We start from the raw sequence: 17,834 nt of genomic DNA on the forward strand, positions 1-17,834 counted from the left end.
CAGCCTCTCCAAGTCGCCGAACCCGAACACACAGCCGCCGCCATTGTTGAAGGAGGGTGACGGTGGTGCGTGGTAGGGCATGGATTGAAGAACGGAGACCTGAGCCTGCAAGAACTTAACATAGCTGTAGGCTTGTTCGAAAAGTGTGGCCTGATCCATCTTCTTGTCCCATGGCATCAACTTCTGGAGGCAGCGAGTCTTCTCGCTGAGCTTCTGCCTTCTCTGGCGAGCAAAGTTGCTCTTCGGAGGAAGGGGTTTTGCTCGGAGGGAGGACGGCGGAGACGATGACGATGATGAACACGAAGAGTAGGTGAGGCGGGGGCGTTTTGGGATGAAGTTGAAGGGTTCAAGAGTGGGGTGAAGAGTGAGGTGGTTTGGTAGTTGTGGTTGTGGAGGGTGGTCGGTGAGGAAGGAGAGGAGGGAGGGGTTGAGGTTTAGGAGTGATTGGAGGCTCATTCCTGAAAACATGGGGTCTATGCTGTAGGGCTCCATGGATATCATCAACTGCCAAATTGGAGACTCCAAATTGTCTCTTCATTTATATACATTGGAGAGACACGTGGAGTGGAGGGATTGGGTGAGAGGTTAGCGGCAAGGGAATTATCCTTCATATACAGCTGGCTCTCTCTCTCTCTCTAATTTAGTTTGTTTCTTTGTTTGTTATATGTGATGGGCGCTGCTCTGCTCTCCGTACTCATGCATGCTCGTTTCTGCTTCTTTTCTTTAGCTTCATTACACTTCTTTTAATCTCTTTTAATTCTATTCAGCAGGTCCGTTACAATATTAATTATATAATAATACATATAAACACAATTACTTTGATTTATTATTACATAACGAATCCATTCACATATCATTTGAATGGGCATGAGTATGAAATGATTTGCAAACCGAAAAAAGGGAGGGGTATATGTGGAATTACGGTAAAAAATATACGGAGAGGCTTGGAATTTGGTAACGAGGATATATGTGTGGTGTGTTGATGTTAGCATGGGTGGCTTTACACGTGACGGCACTTCCTGGAGACGGCTATATAAAAACCCATATGATCAAGGAATGTTGCACAGCTATGATAATTTTTGTTGTACTAATTCGTGCAATGAATATGTAATTCAATCATATAGCGCTGCCACAGCCGCTCCATTTGTTGTTCTAAAGTGAAGCATGCACTACAGTCTGCAGACAAAATGTCAGAGCAAAAAGAATACACCAACAATACTCCCATTTTTCGTCTTATATTTACTATCATACCATGCTAGCTATTACCGTTAAATAACACACAGGTGGTACAGGACAACCTTCTCCAAATCTGTATATGCCCCAACATAGCATCCCATAGAAATAAAATATGATTGAATTCATACACCAAAAATATTGCCCGACACCATGCTTTTCTAATTCGATAGATAAATAGTAAGAACATGTAGGTGGCTTCTAGGGTGGGCCTGCGATTTCTGGTGCTGCGAGAACCAGCTGTTTTATGACATGCCTTAAGCAGATTGGAGTATTTGCCCCCAAAAAAAAAATGCAGTTTGGGGTATAAGTTGTAGGTGTTTTGTATTGTTTTTGTTTTCTATCGGCTAATAAAAAAAGTTAGGGATTACCACTTTTTAAGATAATTATCCAAATATTTTTAAATCAAATGTATAAATAATTTGTTAATTACAAAAATCATTACCCACTTATAGAAAAAAAGGTATTTTTTGTTTTCTCTGTTGCATTTAAAATATTTTTAAAAAATTCTTAGCCAGACATTTTAATTTTTAACTAAAATTAATTAATCCTTTAGTCCCACTATTTTATTCTGCCACTCTACTATTCTGCTTCGTCGCTCTTCTCGTAAGTTCTCATTTCCTTTTTTTCTTTTTTTATTAATTTCTCTGCATATTCTATATTTTATTAATTTTGAATCTGATTATTATGCAAGTGGAAGGAGAGGTGGAGCTAGTGCAGTATACGAAGATGGTGATGTTGAAGAGAAAGAGAAAGACATTAATTTATGGTGATCTTGACAATGGGTCTTGGTCATAAAATTGGATTATCAGAGACGGCAAAGTTGGAAAATAATTTGAATTCAGGTGCTGAATGTGGCATTTTATCAAATGAAAGATCAGAATTCTTCACAAGTGAATCTCTCTTGAAATTGGATGTTTATAAACTTGAGAATTCTGCTTTCATCAGAGATTAGCATTTAAAAAAAAAAAAGAGAAAAAAACTATTTTTTTTTTCATTGCTATTTTAAAGAAGATTGTGGACAAAAAAAAAGAAGAGGAAAAAGATGAAGAAGGGAAGGTCTTTCCATGGTCATATGATATGTGAAATAGTGAGTGGAGGATTCTAGGAGAGTGAGGTTCTTCGTTGGATGCTAGAAGATGAAGAAGAAGATTATAAAAGCACAAAAATGAGGTCTTTTTGGCACACAAGAGCCTAGGGATCAATTCGTCCCTTGGATTTGTATCACTTAATGTCTAACTCACCCACTAAATGTGACACGTTGGACAGTTTTGTTAGGATTTAACAAAGCAAAATGACCCAGGGACCAATACGACTCACGGAATAAAACCTAACAGATTAATTAATTTTAGTTGGGACTATAATGTTTGGTATGAAATTTTTTAGAAATCAAAATGTGTATGTACTTTAAAATATATTTTTATCTTTAAAATTTGTCAAAAATTTAAAATATGGTCAATTTTATAATACTTATGAATTGATATCTAATTATTGTCTATATTATTTTTTATGACAAATTTTAAATATTTAAAATTATTTATTTTTATATTTGAGTAAAGTATTATTTGTCTCCAACATTTAGGATAAGTCTTATTTGTGTCCCTAACGTTAAATAGTTATATTTGTATTCCTAAAGTTTGTAAAAGTGATTTAATGTTATCTTATCATCAATTACACATCATGAGTTTTAGTTGAAGTTTTTAAAATCTTTTTTTTTGAAATTAGAATATAAATGTCTAAGATAAAACCGATGATCCACTTTGAAAAATAGTTCATCAAAAATTGAAACTAATCTCTACAATATTTACATAATTCACTTTTCTAGGCACATAATTGAACCTAAAAACAAATAGTGAGTACAATATTGAAATCGAACACATTCAAGTGAGACCTAATTAAGAATGAATTGATGAACCTAATTAACATCATCGTTCTACCAAATTTTAATGTCCTTCCTCAAAGAAGAGGTACAAACTCGAGAGACACAGATCAGCAGCGGATGTATCACCGCAGGCCATTGACCTTGGTTCAAGCACATGAAAAACATCGTCAAGAAATCGCTTTCCGCAAAAAAGTTCATCAGTAGCAACGAGGACAAAGTCATCGTAACCTCTATCACGGGGAATCCTCTTGGACAATTGAAAAGTTTAGTTATACAAGTTTTCTATATCTAAAAACTGAATTTCGTTAATTATTTTATATTGACTTAACGGCAGGATTACATTAAAGCTAAACGAAAATTTTTTGGATTAATGTTAAAGGTCAAAACAAGATTAGATTCAAATATAAAAAACTAATTTAGTATTTTATCCTAAAAGAAAATGTAAAACTTTTTTTAAAAAAAAAACTTTTTATATATTTAAAGGGAAAAAAAGTACTTTATCCTTGTCGTTAACAAATTTAGAGAATACTTTTACTATAATAACTAATTATTCAATTACATTTTTAGTAGTTTACACATGCAAAATGATAAAACTTTTTTTATTTAAAAGAATTTAATTTTAATACATTAATGATATAAAATATTTTATATAGTCTTTCAATAACATCCAATTTTTTAGAATTGACCATTCATACTAATTGAAATACATGTAAAGTTAGCTTATATTAAGCGCTTATTATTTTTCGTGTGTAAGAAAGAGGAGTGTATTTCAAAATGATGTGAGAAAAGATGAATTTTAGGATGCAATGGTTTAAACAAATCGGTGCCTCCAATTTGTTTCATTTTTTAAATCAACAATCACAAATCGAACGGTCCAATTTGTATTTTTGAAAATAAAAAAAAATTTAATGTTAAAATCGGACTGTCCGATTTTTATTTTTAAAAAAATAAAAAATACAAATCGAAGGATTCGATTTGTAGTTTATTTTTTTCTTCAAACAAATCAGACCGTCTGATTTGAATAATACCAATAAAAAAATACCATATAAAAAAAAATACCTCATCTTCCAATAATAATATATTACATATATATTTAATCAATATAAAAAAATTAACATCCATCAAAATTAAATTAAAAAAAAAAAACAACGCATGTGTTTCCGGGTTACATAGTCTGACATCAGAAAACTTTTAAAAAAGCAACCAATCACAACATTTGCTCCCTCAAGTCACAAAGGACCAATTTAGGCGGCAAAAAATGTATATATAGTTTTATTTTTATTAAAAAAAAAGAGCGAAAATAGAAAGTGTAGCATTAAATTTATAAAAGTAACATCTTCCGTGCTTATAGTCTAAGGCGCATAATTTCTTTTCCAGTTTTATAGAACTGATGGACCTGGATCCCCTCCTAAGACAAAGAACTATGAAAAAGAAATGATGATAAAGTTTCAAAAAAGAGAAAATTTAGAATTTCGTAAGAATTCTAATATTTCCGCCAAAGTTTAAAAAAGAAAAATCGAACATAAATGCATAGATATTTTTTTTTTCGCAGCAGATAACACTTTATCCTTCAATTATTTAAGATATTTAACTCTCTTTTTGTAACAAATAACGTAATTCCACTGATGCAAATGTCACTGCATTTCCACCTTTGTACTACCTGAGTTTCCAAACATTATCAGAGGAATATCCATCGTACTAACATCATTCCTCAATCGTTATCAACCACAGGTGACAACTCGATACAAGGACGAAAACAGCACCGCAGCGCAGACCCCTTGCAACCAGAAAAGCAACGGAACCAAAAAGTAAAAACCCTAGGAACTCGCAGGTTTCCCCAGAGCCAAACTCATCATCTATTTTCTATTTACCATCTTGGGAGCATTGATTAGGAAAATCACACTCCAGGAGAATAAAGCAATGCCACTAAATTAACCTTTTCTTTTTTCCCTGATTTTCATTTCCTGTTACATAAGAGTAAACAATGCCCCTACACCTAAATGAATTAACAATCAAAGGTCAAGAAAACTGTACACAAGAATGACTTAAAAAGGAGTACAAGATATGCTTTTTAACAGACCCACCACACTAAAAGAGGCAGGCAGCTCTGGATGATGAACCACACTCCAAATAATCTAACAACGGTGGTTTCACCGGGCAAGCTCTCTATCACGGAGCCATGCAAAATTTCTAACGATCCCACATGGCCTGGTATATGGCAGGTCTGTGCTTCAACCAATGAACCATCTCCCTGTCCAGTGGTGTGTTATTTATTACAGCATCTAACATTGGGCTACCAAAGAATTTGGGAAAACTTTTGAATGTCCATATCTGGTCCTTGGGCCAAGGTCTCTGCGGTTGCTTCTCCTGTGGATAAATACACACAAATACACATGTTTAATCACCAACAGTGAAGTCAAGATATCACACAGAAGATCTCGGTATTAGTTTCAAACTCCATTCCTGTTTGTTAATTCCCTAGCAACACATCCTAATAACAAAATACAAGTGTCTAACAGTAAATATTCTGAACTAACCATTCTTGCAAGCATTGATCTTACAGTCCTTGGACCATAAACTCGATGCTTTGATGGCTTCAGAGCCTTGGCATAAAAGGAACTGATGTCTGGTAAAGACAGGCAACCCCTGCTGGCTCTACCAAGGCTATGATCTGGATCCACATTACTCTGATTGTGCCAAAAAATCAACTGCCCTAAACAATAATTTTCACCATATATTTTCCGATACTCCTGAAATCCTGCTCCCAACTTGTTAGCGTACTTGGGACCTAAGTCAAGTGGACTAATATAGACAGGTGGTGAAGTAATGGTTTCATAAGCCTGCAAGACAAGGAATAAACTTTAGATTGCAAAAATAAAATTTAAATTAGAACTGAAGCTCTACCACAATGTGAAGCTTATTGGCTTTCACAGCATGAAAAGCATACCCGTATTCTAAAGAAGTACTTGGTATATGCGTAAATATGGATTAAGTCAGCAGCAGCATCATGCCGACATTTGTATGTACAAAGAAGATCTCGGACCTCATCCCTCAACCTTAAAAAAGGGAAGAACAACATACTGTCAAGGTTATGAGATCTGTCAGGTAAAATACACAGAAAGACTTAGTATAACCCACTTACCATAATAGAGATTTCTGCACCTCCTTTTGAATATCTCCAGAACTTGAAGGATCGTGAGCATCAATTTTAGACCTCAGTTCATTCAAGGCATCTTCTTCCACGTGAGGAGCAATACACTGAAGAAGCTCCTCAACAAAAGAACCCTCTCCTTTCCAGAGAAAGGAAACAGCTGCTTCAGGACTGATCTTCTCAAGAGGAGGTGGTGCTTTTCGGGGATCACCAAAAATACATCGCATAACATATCTTACCTGTAATATCCGATCAAAATTATCATTATTCAAAACTCGAAAACAAAATTAGCTGGAAAACTACTGATCATCATTCAGATAGTGTACAACATAAGTTGACATCATTGATCTTTTAACTTCAAGATGAAAGAGTGTATCAGTGAGGTAATTGACACAATACTAAGAGATTTGGTATTTAACTTGCTTCTTTATGATCATGTTTACATTTAAAAACTTTCCTCTTAAGAACATTAGAGAGAGAGAGAGAGAGAGAGAGAGAGAGAGAGAGAGAGAGAGAGAGAACAAAGTTACAACCAACCTTGTCAAGAGTGACAGCAAGATTCTGAAGCCTTTGGTTGTAGACACCCTCAGCCTGAATCATATAAAGGACAGGATGAGCAGAAGCAATTGTGTGAAGGAAATATTAGCATAAAAAATTAGGAAATGTCATCTCTTAATACTAAAGTGCGCATGCAGAGAGAGAGAGAGAGAGAGAGAGAGAGAGAGCACACCTGAACCTCAGCATCACTCCTTTCAACTTCAAGACATATATCTGAAAAATATTTTCTTTTCTCTTCCAGATTATGCTTTAGAATTTCCTCAGGAAGTTTGGTTCTCTCAAAATTGATGAACCTCACCTTCACCACATCAAATGCAAGGAACATTAATACAAGAAACAAACTGCAAAAACTGAGGAATATTCCTAACAAGACATATGTTATGAGACATACAAGGCGTGCCGCATATGCAACAAGCCAATCTGGCAGGCCTTCAAGCAAACAGCTTCCTAAACCAGCTCTTCCCAAGTCATTATAGTCCTCTTCCGACACAGAATTCAATTCACATGCTTCTAACATCAAATAATGCCGATCAAGAATTCCATGCGAGTCCTTCAAAACCTGAGAGGATGGTTAACATATTCCAGTCAATAGGTAGAGAACTAAACCATCAGATCAAACAAAAATATCAATCTACTTGTTACATACTACTGTAACGCCAGCCATAGTTTCATGAGTAACACTATCAACAAATCAAGCATGCTATTAAGTATTAACATCTAAACAGATAGTTGCATTTTTCCCAAGTTACGTTTTCTAGGAATGTAGAAGTCAATTTTTGAAGTCCAAACCTTTTGGAAAGCCCCTTCACCAGTTAAATTGAGATAGCTCCCCCGGCATACTTGACTTCCACATAAACAAACCGATGCTTCATATTCCTCCTTGCTCTATACGAGGTTGAATTCATTAGACAGACGTTCAGAAGATTAATTTATCAATAGGAATTGAAAAAAACCAGGAGGCAACAGGACATACCTCTGTCACAGAATTGTAATCAAAAGTGATCTCCTCACCGGGTTGAATTTTACGAACACTATAAATCCCAATTTGATAATGACCGTCAACAGCAGTAACTCTAGAAAACAGTAAACAGATTATATTTACCACAAGTACAATTGAAATTAAAAAGTTTAACAAAATAATTGCATCCCCGCTAAGCACTGTGCTGAAATAGTAAACAAAACACTGAAATAGCAGAATTTTACAAGCAAGAGAACTAGTATCTAGTATCACCACCAGAAAAAAGTCACCTAACAGATTGGTAATGATCACATAACATTAATGTGAAAAGCTTACTTGGCTTCACAATTTGGTCGGCAAGAATGGCATATTCGGCTTGCATAATTAGCCTTATGCATGGCATCAACAACGACCAAGTCATACCCATCAGCATCACCCTGTCAGGAGTATTGCAAGATTAGCTAAGCACAGAATGGAAGATGGATGAACCATTCATCTCACTAAATATCACAAAATTGTTACTCAGAATTGACAAGCACCTTTGGTCTCTCAAGGTAGATGTTATAGAATTCAGGTGCCGGATCCTTACTATTTTTCTGCAGAGATCGAATCCCATCTTGTTTCTCAAACCACTTCCACACAGGATAAACCTGTAGAAAATAAATTTCAAAATAAATTAAAATGCATCACCATAGATTCGTATAGTATATCAAGACAAGATAGCCTTGTTATAAGAGATAGAATATAGACAATAAAAGCCCATCAATCCAAGTAACATTCTATGCAAAACCTTAGCAGCAAAGGCCTGAATAATCCAGTGCCACAAGAACACAAGAAATATGGTAATTAAAGGATCTAATACACACAAAATCGTTAGAGGCACATACACTATAGAATTAGCTTTTGCCAACTTTTTTAGGTTGCACATGTAGAACACAGAAGTGGCAAATTTTAGAGAATAAGCGAGATAATTGGTTTAAACATAAATCAAGATAGAGAATACAGTACAAATCATATGGACATGAAGATGGATTATTGTTTATATCTTGGCATTATCCTGCGAAAGAACATGCATATGCAAAATTCCATAACCATATACAAAGTCCTACCTCTCCCAAAAATTCCACAACAAAATCATCTTCGGAAAAGCCTTCTTCCTTGTTACAAACAACACCAAGTCCCTGCACAGAAATACCGGAAAAAATAGAAATTACATAAACAGGAAAAAAAAACTGAGTAAACAATGCAGAAGCAGACTATGTAAGGGAACCAATAACATTGTAGTTAAACAAAAAAAAAATGTATATGTACCTTTCTATAAGCTACATATTTGTCATCTGGACGACTGTCTATGGCCTTTAGAATACCTTGACACATTTTAACTGTTCGTGCATCACAGCCCTCCTCTGCACATCTTTTAATCTCTTCAATAACAGGCTGCAGAGCATAGCTCATTGGAGTGCTTCCACTTCCAGTAAAATTCCTGACTTGCTTATTCAATGTTCGAAGAAGCACATCTTCTATGAACAAATGTTTGTCCTGAAGGGACCAATCTAACTCCTCAGGCATCGAATCAAGCAAAAGATTATGTGTATAAGGATCAATTCCATACACTTCTTGCTCAATAACTTCATTCCCAAGCTGCTTTCTAGGTTTATAATCCTTGACTTCAGGAAGTTCCATATCTGACTCCTCTGTACCATTCTTTTGTGCACTCAACTTTTCTGCATAGTCATCTGGTAATGAAACCCGCATCTTCCTTTGCACATCTTCCTCATCAGCTACAATGACATATTGATCAATGACTTCATATTTTCGAGTAACAGGGGGAACAAGGCTGGCTTTAGTCATGCGAGCACCCCACTCACGATCATCAGTTATAAAATTCAAATCTCCCTCCGGTGTGAAGTGTCCATCTCCCCTCGACTCCCCAATTAGATTTTCTGAATGTCCTTGGTCATCACTTTCAGCCTCAGAGGTTGTAGTATCACTGTCACTCTTGCCATCTTCATAAGACCGATCAAGATCATCAGATGTTTCACTCTCTGAGTCCATAGATTTCTTATTCAACTTAGATAAGCGCCTCCTAATTTCCCGATCGGAGGTATATTCCATATTGTCCAATCCATGTGTTCCGTTACTCCTATACTTCCTATCAGTTACCAATCTATTTTTCTTATACTTTGAGGATAGCACATCTCTGTCATGCACAGATATAGAGCTCTCTTCCAACAGCGTTGCAAGCTGAATAAACAATGTGATCATACGATTCATGTCATTAGCATCACCCCGATTCTTTGCCCTGTGATGGATAAGCACACAAATGACCCAACCATTAAACATGAATATTGTTGAAAAACGAAGAACATTAAGCGTGTAAGGTGAAACACCCTTTCTTTGACCTAATAAAGACATGCTAAATGAACAATTCCAAAACAGAGGTAACTGGGTCTCAGGATCTAAAAGTAAGATGTATGTGAAACTGCCAAACGGTATAAAAACTTGAGGTATAACAACAAAGCAGTCATAGAGCTTAGAATTTAACATAAGAACTTCAATGGTAAGAACCAGATTCTGAGAAAATTATGACAAACTATGGTCTATTTTGTTATTTATTTATTTTAAGAAGTCCCCTTTTTTTTTAGTGAAGATGTTCTTTTGTTTATTATGATTGACAACATAAGCCAACAGACCCTACTTCATTAAAATGTCTCCAATCATAGTAATAATATATACCCAATTTATCAAAAAAAAAAAGAGGGAATTACAATCTCCATCCAAGGAGACAGAAGAATAGAAGAAAGAAAACTTACTTTATAGCATCACGGCACATTCTACTTATGTCCTCCTTGACAGAGCTCAAACCACGGCCAATATAATATCCATTTTTCATTCTAGCCTCAATTTCTGCAACCTGTTAAAAATAAAATATGACAAATTAAATTATGACTATCAAAGGACTTCACAGTAACAGTAACAACGGTTAAAAAAAAAATATTTCTGTACCTTAGGCACAAAAAAATCACAGGAGTTTGTCTTCATAATTTCTCTCAGTCTTGAAGCAAGGAATTCCTCCATCCTCTTATAACCACTTTCAGACTTCTTAATTGCCCATCGCCTTGTACGAGCATCCCTTGATAGAATGGACGAGGACCTTCTAGCATCATATAGTTTTGACCGCTTGTATAAGTTTCGACGAAACAATTGCTTTGCGGTGTCTCTCTTATCCACACTATCAAAGTAATCCTTCAACTGACCAAAATCATCCATGCCTAAACTGCTGGATTTTGAAACAGATGAAGTTTGATCTGTAATGTGTTTAAGGCTTCTGATTTTATGGGACTCCTCTAAAAATCGGCTCTTAATCCATTTCACATGGACAAATTTAGGAGTCAGCTCTTCGAACTGGCTGCACCCTCTGATGTCTATTGTAGACAAACCAGGAAAAGAGTGAAGAATTTTCTCAAGTGTGTCGGCCGAAATATTCTTACAACCCATTAGAGTCATAGAACTGATCTTTTCTTTGTCATAAGCATCCTGCAATAAATGATCATATTAGATGATGAGGAACGAGAAAATTCCTGACAATCGGAAAGGTAAAATAAGTATCAAACCTACCATAATGTTCAACAACATGGAGTCAGTGCAGGAGTGACCCAATGATGATAAATTGACATGTCTTGAGACTTCTTTGTAAAAACGTACAGCAGTTCTCCAATGCTTGCAAGTTATTGATGCAAAAACAAGGGACTTCAAATCAGATCTCAGAAAATGGAATATTCTTGCTAACATATGACCATCCAATAAGCCCCAGGTTGCCACCTCAGAGTCAGTAAGACCAATGGCTTCTCCAATGAAAGTAGCATCACCACATAGATCCTCAAACGTGGTTTCATCCTTCTCAATAGTAGGACCATCTTCAAACTCACTGTCTTCCTCACCATCAACCAGCATCCGGGCTCTTTTGGTAGCACGTGCATCACCGTCTAAATAAACATGGCCCAACATAGACACACAAAAATACGAAAATATAACAATCAGCCAAGATGACAAGCAAATTAGCTAGCTAGTGAAGACAACTGAAGTTGAGGAAATACATTCGGCTAAAGGGGGAATAAATGTTCCCAAAAACAACAAAAAAAGGGTGAGAAATAAGTGTTGCCACTTGCACTAAAAGGGATGCAACAAAGACAAATAAAGCAAAACCAAGTTGAAAAAGGACTAGTTATTACCTGATTTCCAATAAATTTGCTTCTCAATTTCTTTCTTTGGTTGTCTTGCATTGATCCATGGATCTAAAACCTCATTTATAGCTGCAGCAAACTCCCGACTCTTATATGATTTCATTACCAGTTCATGCAGTTTCCCTCGAGTGTAACCAACAAACTGAGGGTGTATGATGTTAAACAAACTTAGATTTGCATAAGGTTCACCAACACAGACATCCTGAATGTGCTTTGATTGCACTCCAGATGTTGAACTGCTTTCTTGGTGGCTCCCAAGACTAACGTCAGAAATTTCTGTAGCAGAGGTAACAGGAACCCATAGTTTATCACTTTTCCTAAACACACTGCTAAGCTTTTTTATAATTCCTTGATCTACTAAATGCTGCAGTTCTAAAAATGATGATGGCCCTCTTTCACGCCCAGAACCATCAAGATAATACCAGTCCCCAAAATGTAACTGCAAATCCTTAACAGTACAGAGATGATCTTTAGGGACATTAATGAATTCCATGCTACGGCGAGAACCTCGATCACTAGCAGCTTTTGAATGAGAATCCTCTTCAATTGACGATCTCCTGCTGTCACTACTAGAAGAATGAGGTCGGGTAGACCTTGAATGATATCTATCTTTGCCTCGCGATTTGTGCCGTAACTCAGACATCAATGATCCCTGATCCTTGACGACACATGCATTTATTCTAACCACTGAAAGAACATTTCCTTTCGTTCCTCTAACAAAGGCAGGCTTGCTTTGAGCTGATCTGCTCGCAGCACAGTAATCAACCCGCTCATCAGCACAAAAAGCCCACAAAGGGAGATCAAGTTTCCTGCTCTGAGAAGGAAAATACAAGTCATCTTTATGAGGCCAGCGAGGATCTTCACATCCAGACTTTGGCATTAGGCATAAAGGAAATCCATCATTTAGGACAAATTTCTTCCTAGAATATCTATCTTGGGCATCATCATTCCTCTTCCAATCCCCACCTTTGCATGACCAACGGGAAGAAAACCAGTCATCAGGAGCAGCAAATCCATTATCCTTTTCACAGGACATGCTCATCTCATTATCTCTTGGTGCAATATCAATTCTTGAACCACTATCTTCACTGAGGCTGGAATCATGCCAAGGAAAACCTGAACATAAAAAGTAATTAATAATCTTGATAACACGGCATGTAACTCTAAAGAAACAACTATTTGCTTTTGACTTCACCCAGTGAACAGTAAAGTACAATTGTACAACCAGAAATGTTTTGTATTTTAAGGCTTATGATTAAGAACAAAAATGAATTTTCAAAATTATATTATCACCAACTCACCATATCAACGGAAATTTGAAAATGCAATTGACAGATCCAACCATCATAAGTGACTGAGTTGGCTAGATGCAAATATATTAATCCAACTGGGAGAAAAAGGAATTTCGGGCAAGCATAGCAAAGGGGAAATGAAACCGAACCTAAATGATAAGCAAATTACTTTGTATTTTTAAACTATCACCAAATGCATTATGTAGAGCATTAAAAAGTTACTAAGAATTCAGGCATAAACTCAAAATGCATTTGCTTGAATCAATATTTCTTCTTATATCTTTTTTCTGGTATATCCCACCAAATTATTTGATGCTGTTGAGTTTCATCAAAAAACACAAAAGGAAATAAATAAACGCTAGAGATTGAGAAACCTAAAATAATAAACCAACATCACCACGTCAATATTGCAATGTATCAGAAAACCAAAACATATTAAAAAAGAATACCAGTAATTTGAATATACCACGCTATTCATTGCTAACAAATCAAAGGGGGGAAAATATACAACCTTAGAAGAAATATAAAAAAATAAACAAATTAAATTAAAAGAAAACCGGGTCCGGCTATTAAGCAATTACGCAATTACGTACCTTCACAGTCTTCCAATCCCTCCAATTTTGCATATTCAAAATTCATTTGCAGAGCCTCTGCAAGATAAGAGGAAAATATCACCAACATGGGAAAGATAAGATATTTAGGCGAATAAAGGAAAAGTAAAGATTGACTATTGAAGCTGTGTTTGTCTCAACTAAAAAATTTTACAAAAATAAAAATAAATTTAAAAAAAAAAAAACAAAAAACAAAAACACCCAGAACCCTGAAAAAAGTCACCTTCAAATGTCACGAATAAATTTTATAAAATATTCAGAATTTAGGGGGAATAAAAAAATAAAATCTTTAACGCTTTTTTGAAAGAGCAAAACAAAATAGCCTTCTAAAAAAACCAGTTTTAGTCTTTTTAACTTGAAAATAATATCAACTAGTAAAATAAAAATTTTGAAAATCAGAGACACCAGACGAATACAAGTGTGTCATCCACAAGACAAATTACCTTTTATTGCCTCAAGCTCCATCCCAGGAGTGGCATCATAACCTTCTAACAGACTTCCAACCCTTTCATCAATGTGGAGATCCTCCAACAGTTCAGATGCATGCAAGTTGTCATCAGAGCGCAGCAAAGTGGCTGGCATTTCCTGACTTTGGTCAAGACCAGATTGAAGAACATCTCCAGTATCTGCCAAGAGATTACCAGGAGCTTCTGGAGGATTTACTAGCTGAGTAATGGCATCTGACATAATGGACTGAAAAGGCTGAGCCGCCAATGGTGATGACGCATTTTCAACAGTTAACCATCTGTCACTATCTAAGTGCTTAATAAAGTGATCTGACATCAGTACTCCTTCATCAACAAGGACCTTGATGTCAGCGAGTTTAGCAGGACCATTTTCTACGCCACCATAATCAAGGTAAAACCATTTCCCAGATGCTGAATCAGTCACCATAGGGACATGTGGAGGGGTATCACAGATATCCATATCTTCTTCCATTGATGGAAGCTCCTCAGGAACTAGCTCAATGTGAGGAGATTCTTTGCTAATAGATGGGCTGCGGGGCAGCTGTTCATTTGTAGGTTGACTGGAGATATCTTTGTCAGTCGACTCGTCAGTATTGGGTACATTTCTTTCACTTTGAGATTCTGCAGCAGAACAATTTGACTCCCTCTTGTGCTTATCATCTTCATGTTCCTTAGAATTATATTCTGAGTTAGGCTTTTCACTTTGTAAGGTTTTACAAATTGTTTCTCGATCATTATTTTTTCTATTACCATCAAGGGATGATCCTTCCACTAAATTTGGAGTATGGTCCCTGCGATCATTGGGCCGGCCTCGATCCTGTGGTGACCGCTCGGCATGGGGAGGACTTTTGAACTTATGATCATGCTGTCGATTTCGCTCCCACATCCTCTCATGTGGTGATCTCTCGCGACCATGGGGGGATTTCTCCCTGCTGTAAGGTGATTTGTCACGACCACAGGGGGATGGACGAACTCCCTGTGTAGGACTTTTGAATTTGTGATCATGCTGACGATTTCTGTCAAAATTCCTCTCGTACGGGGATCTCTCCCGACAGTGTGGGGATTTCTCGAGCCTATATGGAGATCTGTCACGGCAAGTCTCCAGCCTATATGGAGATCTGTCACGGCCAGAGGGGGACCTTCGCAACGGAGTGCGATCTCTATGATCATAATACCTGGACTGATCTCGTGGGGACCGGTCAGAATGACCAGGGCTGTGTCCATGCCTGTCATAAGCTTGCCTTGAAGACACAGAAGATTCATGATTTCTGGAAGAATATTTGTCTACTGATAACTTCGAAGGATTACTACTTCTGTATGGTCGCTCCACAGAGCGGCGAGAATAGTTCTCCGGATAACCATGACGAGGGAAGTCATCAGAAAGCCTCCGACTTTTTAAACTGCCATAATCTCCAAATTGCTTCCTGTCGGAGCTGTCAGAATCATTACTGAGCCTTTTCATGCGAGTCCCAGGATTGTAATCTCGTGAATAATCCTTACCATTGCTGTTTACATTTTTCCCTTCGTCCACAATCTTTGAACTAATCCTCACACTCCTCTGTTGTCCACTCTCCCAGCTGGGAGAACTTTTAGCATACTGTCCCCCGCTTCTGTTAAACTCTTTCTTTCTATAAAAATCGTCAGAAGCAAATCTTCCAGAAGGGGGAGTCCGGTCACGTTCGATTTTCCAGGCTTTTTCCCTACCTGGATGGAACCTGCGGATTCTACTGTTGCCATAATCATCCTTGCCCATTTCTCCCTTATACCATCTATCCGGAATGAACTCCCCCTTTTCAATATCATCCTTCATACCTCTCCAGGACCCATATTCACCTTTCTCAGCTTCTCCTTTCCTACCCTTCTCAGGAACCACTTCTCCTCTTTCCACATCCTCTCTCTCCCATTTTCCAGGAGAATTCTCTCCCTTCTCCAGCTCCCTTGCTTTCCATTTGTCGCTCACGATCTCTCCAGTCTCAATCTCACTCCTCCGCCGTGGCAAAGGTGGAGGTGGCGGAAGTGGCATATCCGGCACAAACTCTCCATTCTCAAGGTCATTTCTTGGCCACTTCAAGGTGCCCAATTCACCCTCTTCCACTTCCTCCTTCTGCACCTTCTCAGCACAAATTTCGCCATTCTCAACCTCGCAAGTCCTCTTGTTTACTCTGTCAGACCCCAATTCACTACTAACCGCCTTGTCTTTTCTCTGCTTCATCTTCTTCTTCTTCTTCCTCCCTCTGGTACCGTCAGGAAGCTTGAGCAACTTGGAACTGAGCACATTATTCCCACCACTACTCTTGCCCTCGCAAAGTGTCTTGTCCATGATATGCTGCAAAGGCATGCACGCGACACCCCCATCGCCCATGGAACTCACCAACTTGAGAACCGAGAAACCCTAATTCTCCCCTCGGCCGGGGCTGTCGATGCTCATGCTTCACAGGCTCGCTTCAGCTCCAATTCAATTCAGGCTCCAATCCAAAAACCCTAAATTGAACAGAACAAAAAAGAACAAGAAAGCGGATCAGAAACCGAAGGAGAAATGTAGGGTTTTATCGAAGCGCAATCGCGAGACGCGAAGACGAAACGAGGGTTAAAAGAGGAAACCTTTGGAGAAGCTGGGTGATTCAAAGCCCACGAAGCTACTCAACGCAAATCTAGAAATCAAAATTGAAAAGATGAAAGGAGAAGAGGATAAGAAGAGGATAATTACCGAAAGAACCGGGAGAGAAGAGACGATATAGATCGGAGGAGAAAACTGTGGTGGTGCGAGGAATGAAGAATATGGCGAGATCGAGAAGTGATGTGAAATTAATTGTGTTTTGCGTTGAAGAAAGAATAGGGTAAATTAAGTGTTTTGTGCTGTTATTTGTTGCTGCTGTTGTTGTTGTTCGTCGTTGGGCCTTGGCGCTTCTTTGGTTTTCTTTCTCTCTTTCTTTCTGCTATGTGTTGTGTTGTGTTGTTGGTGTTTCTATCTTATAATTTTTTTTTCTTCTTTTTCCGTTTTCTTTTGCTTTCCCCCTGTGTGTTCTTGTTTGTCTCAAGGGCGAAACTTGGCGTTTCATTTATTTTTTTCTCTTATAATATTTGTGTATTTAACTTTTTTTATTTATTTATTGGTGGATTAAAATACAGAAATGCCCTTGTAGACGAGGGAATGGCTGCTCAAGTAGGAGGGAGTATTTGCCTATTTGGGATGTCTAATGCTACAGGGAATTAGTCATTGGCGTGTGGGATAGTGTGATATTATTTTGTTTAGTTTGGGTTTGGTCCACTCCAATTAACATGGTTAATGGATTGGGATAGCCCATTAGTTAATAGTCCATTTCACTCCATGATCCATCCATGATTAAGCTCCAGGCTTTCACGTCCAAAAAAAAAGCTCCAGGCTTTTCACTATCCAAAAAAAAAAAGCTCCGGCCTTTTATATATCCACATACCGCC

At 37.4% G+C, this 17,834-nt stretch overlaps 1 protein-coding gene across 1 annotated transcript; it reads right to left on the bottom strand.

Moving 5' to 3' along the window:
• Positions 1-5,028: 5,028 nt before the first annotated feature.
• LOC112707037 (histone-lysine N-methyltransferase ATXR3) lies at positions 5,029-17,505 on the bottom strand. The gene is made up of 20 exons (XM_025758590.3): positions 17,104-17,505; positions 14,373-16,877; positions 13,912-13,968; positions 12,015-13,142; positions 11,401-11,768; positions 10,789-11,319; positions 10,596-10,696; positions 9,094-10,084; positions 8,892-8,963; positions 8,322-8,432; positions 8,119-8,219; positions 7,798-7,897; positions 7,614-7,709; positions 7,216-7,383; positions 6,997-7,122; positions 6,804-6,857; positions 6,258-6,505; positions 6,063-6,171; positions 5,653-5,955; positions 5,029-5,482 (listed from the first exon to the last, which is right to left on the bottom strand). The coding sequence occupies exons 2-20, from the start codon at positions 16,756-16,758 to the stop codon at positions 5,306-5,308; spliced, it is 7,227 nt and encodes a 2,408-aa protein (XP_025614375.1). The 5' UTR covers positions 16,759-16,877; positions 17,104-17,505; the 3' UTR covers positions 5,029-5,305.
• Positions 17,506-17,834: the final 329 nt, after the last annotated feature.

The sequence above is a fragment of the Arachis hypogaea genome, chromosome 8 (genome assembly GCF_003086295.3).
Source record: "Arachis hypogaea cultivar Tifrunner chromosome 8, arahy.Tifrunner.gnm2.J5K5, whole genome shotgun sequence".
Lineage (NCBI taxonomy): Eukaryota > Viridiplantae > Streptophyta > Magnoliopsida > Fabales > Fabaceae > Arachis > Arachis hypogaea.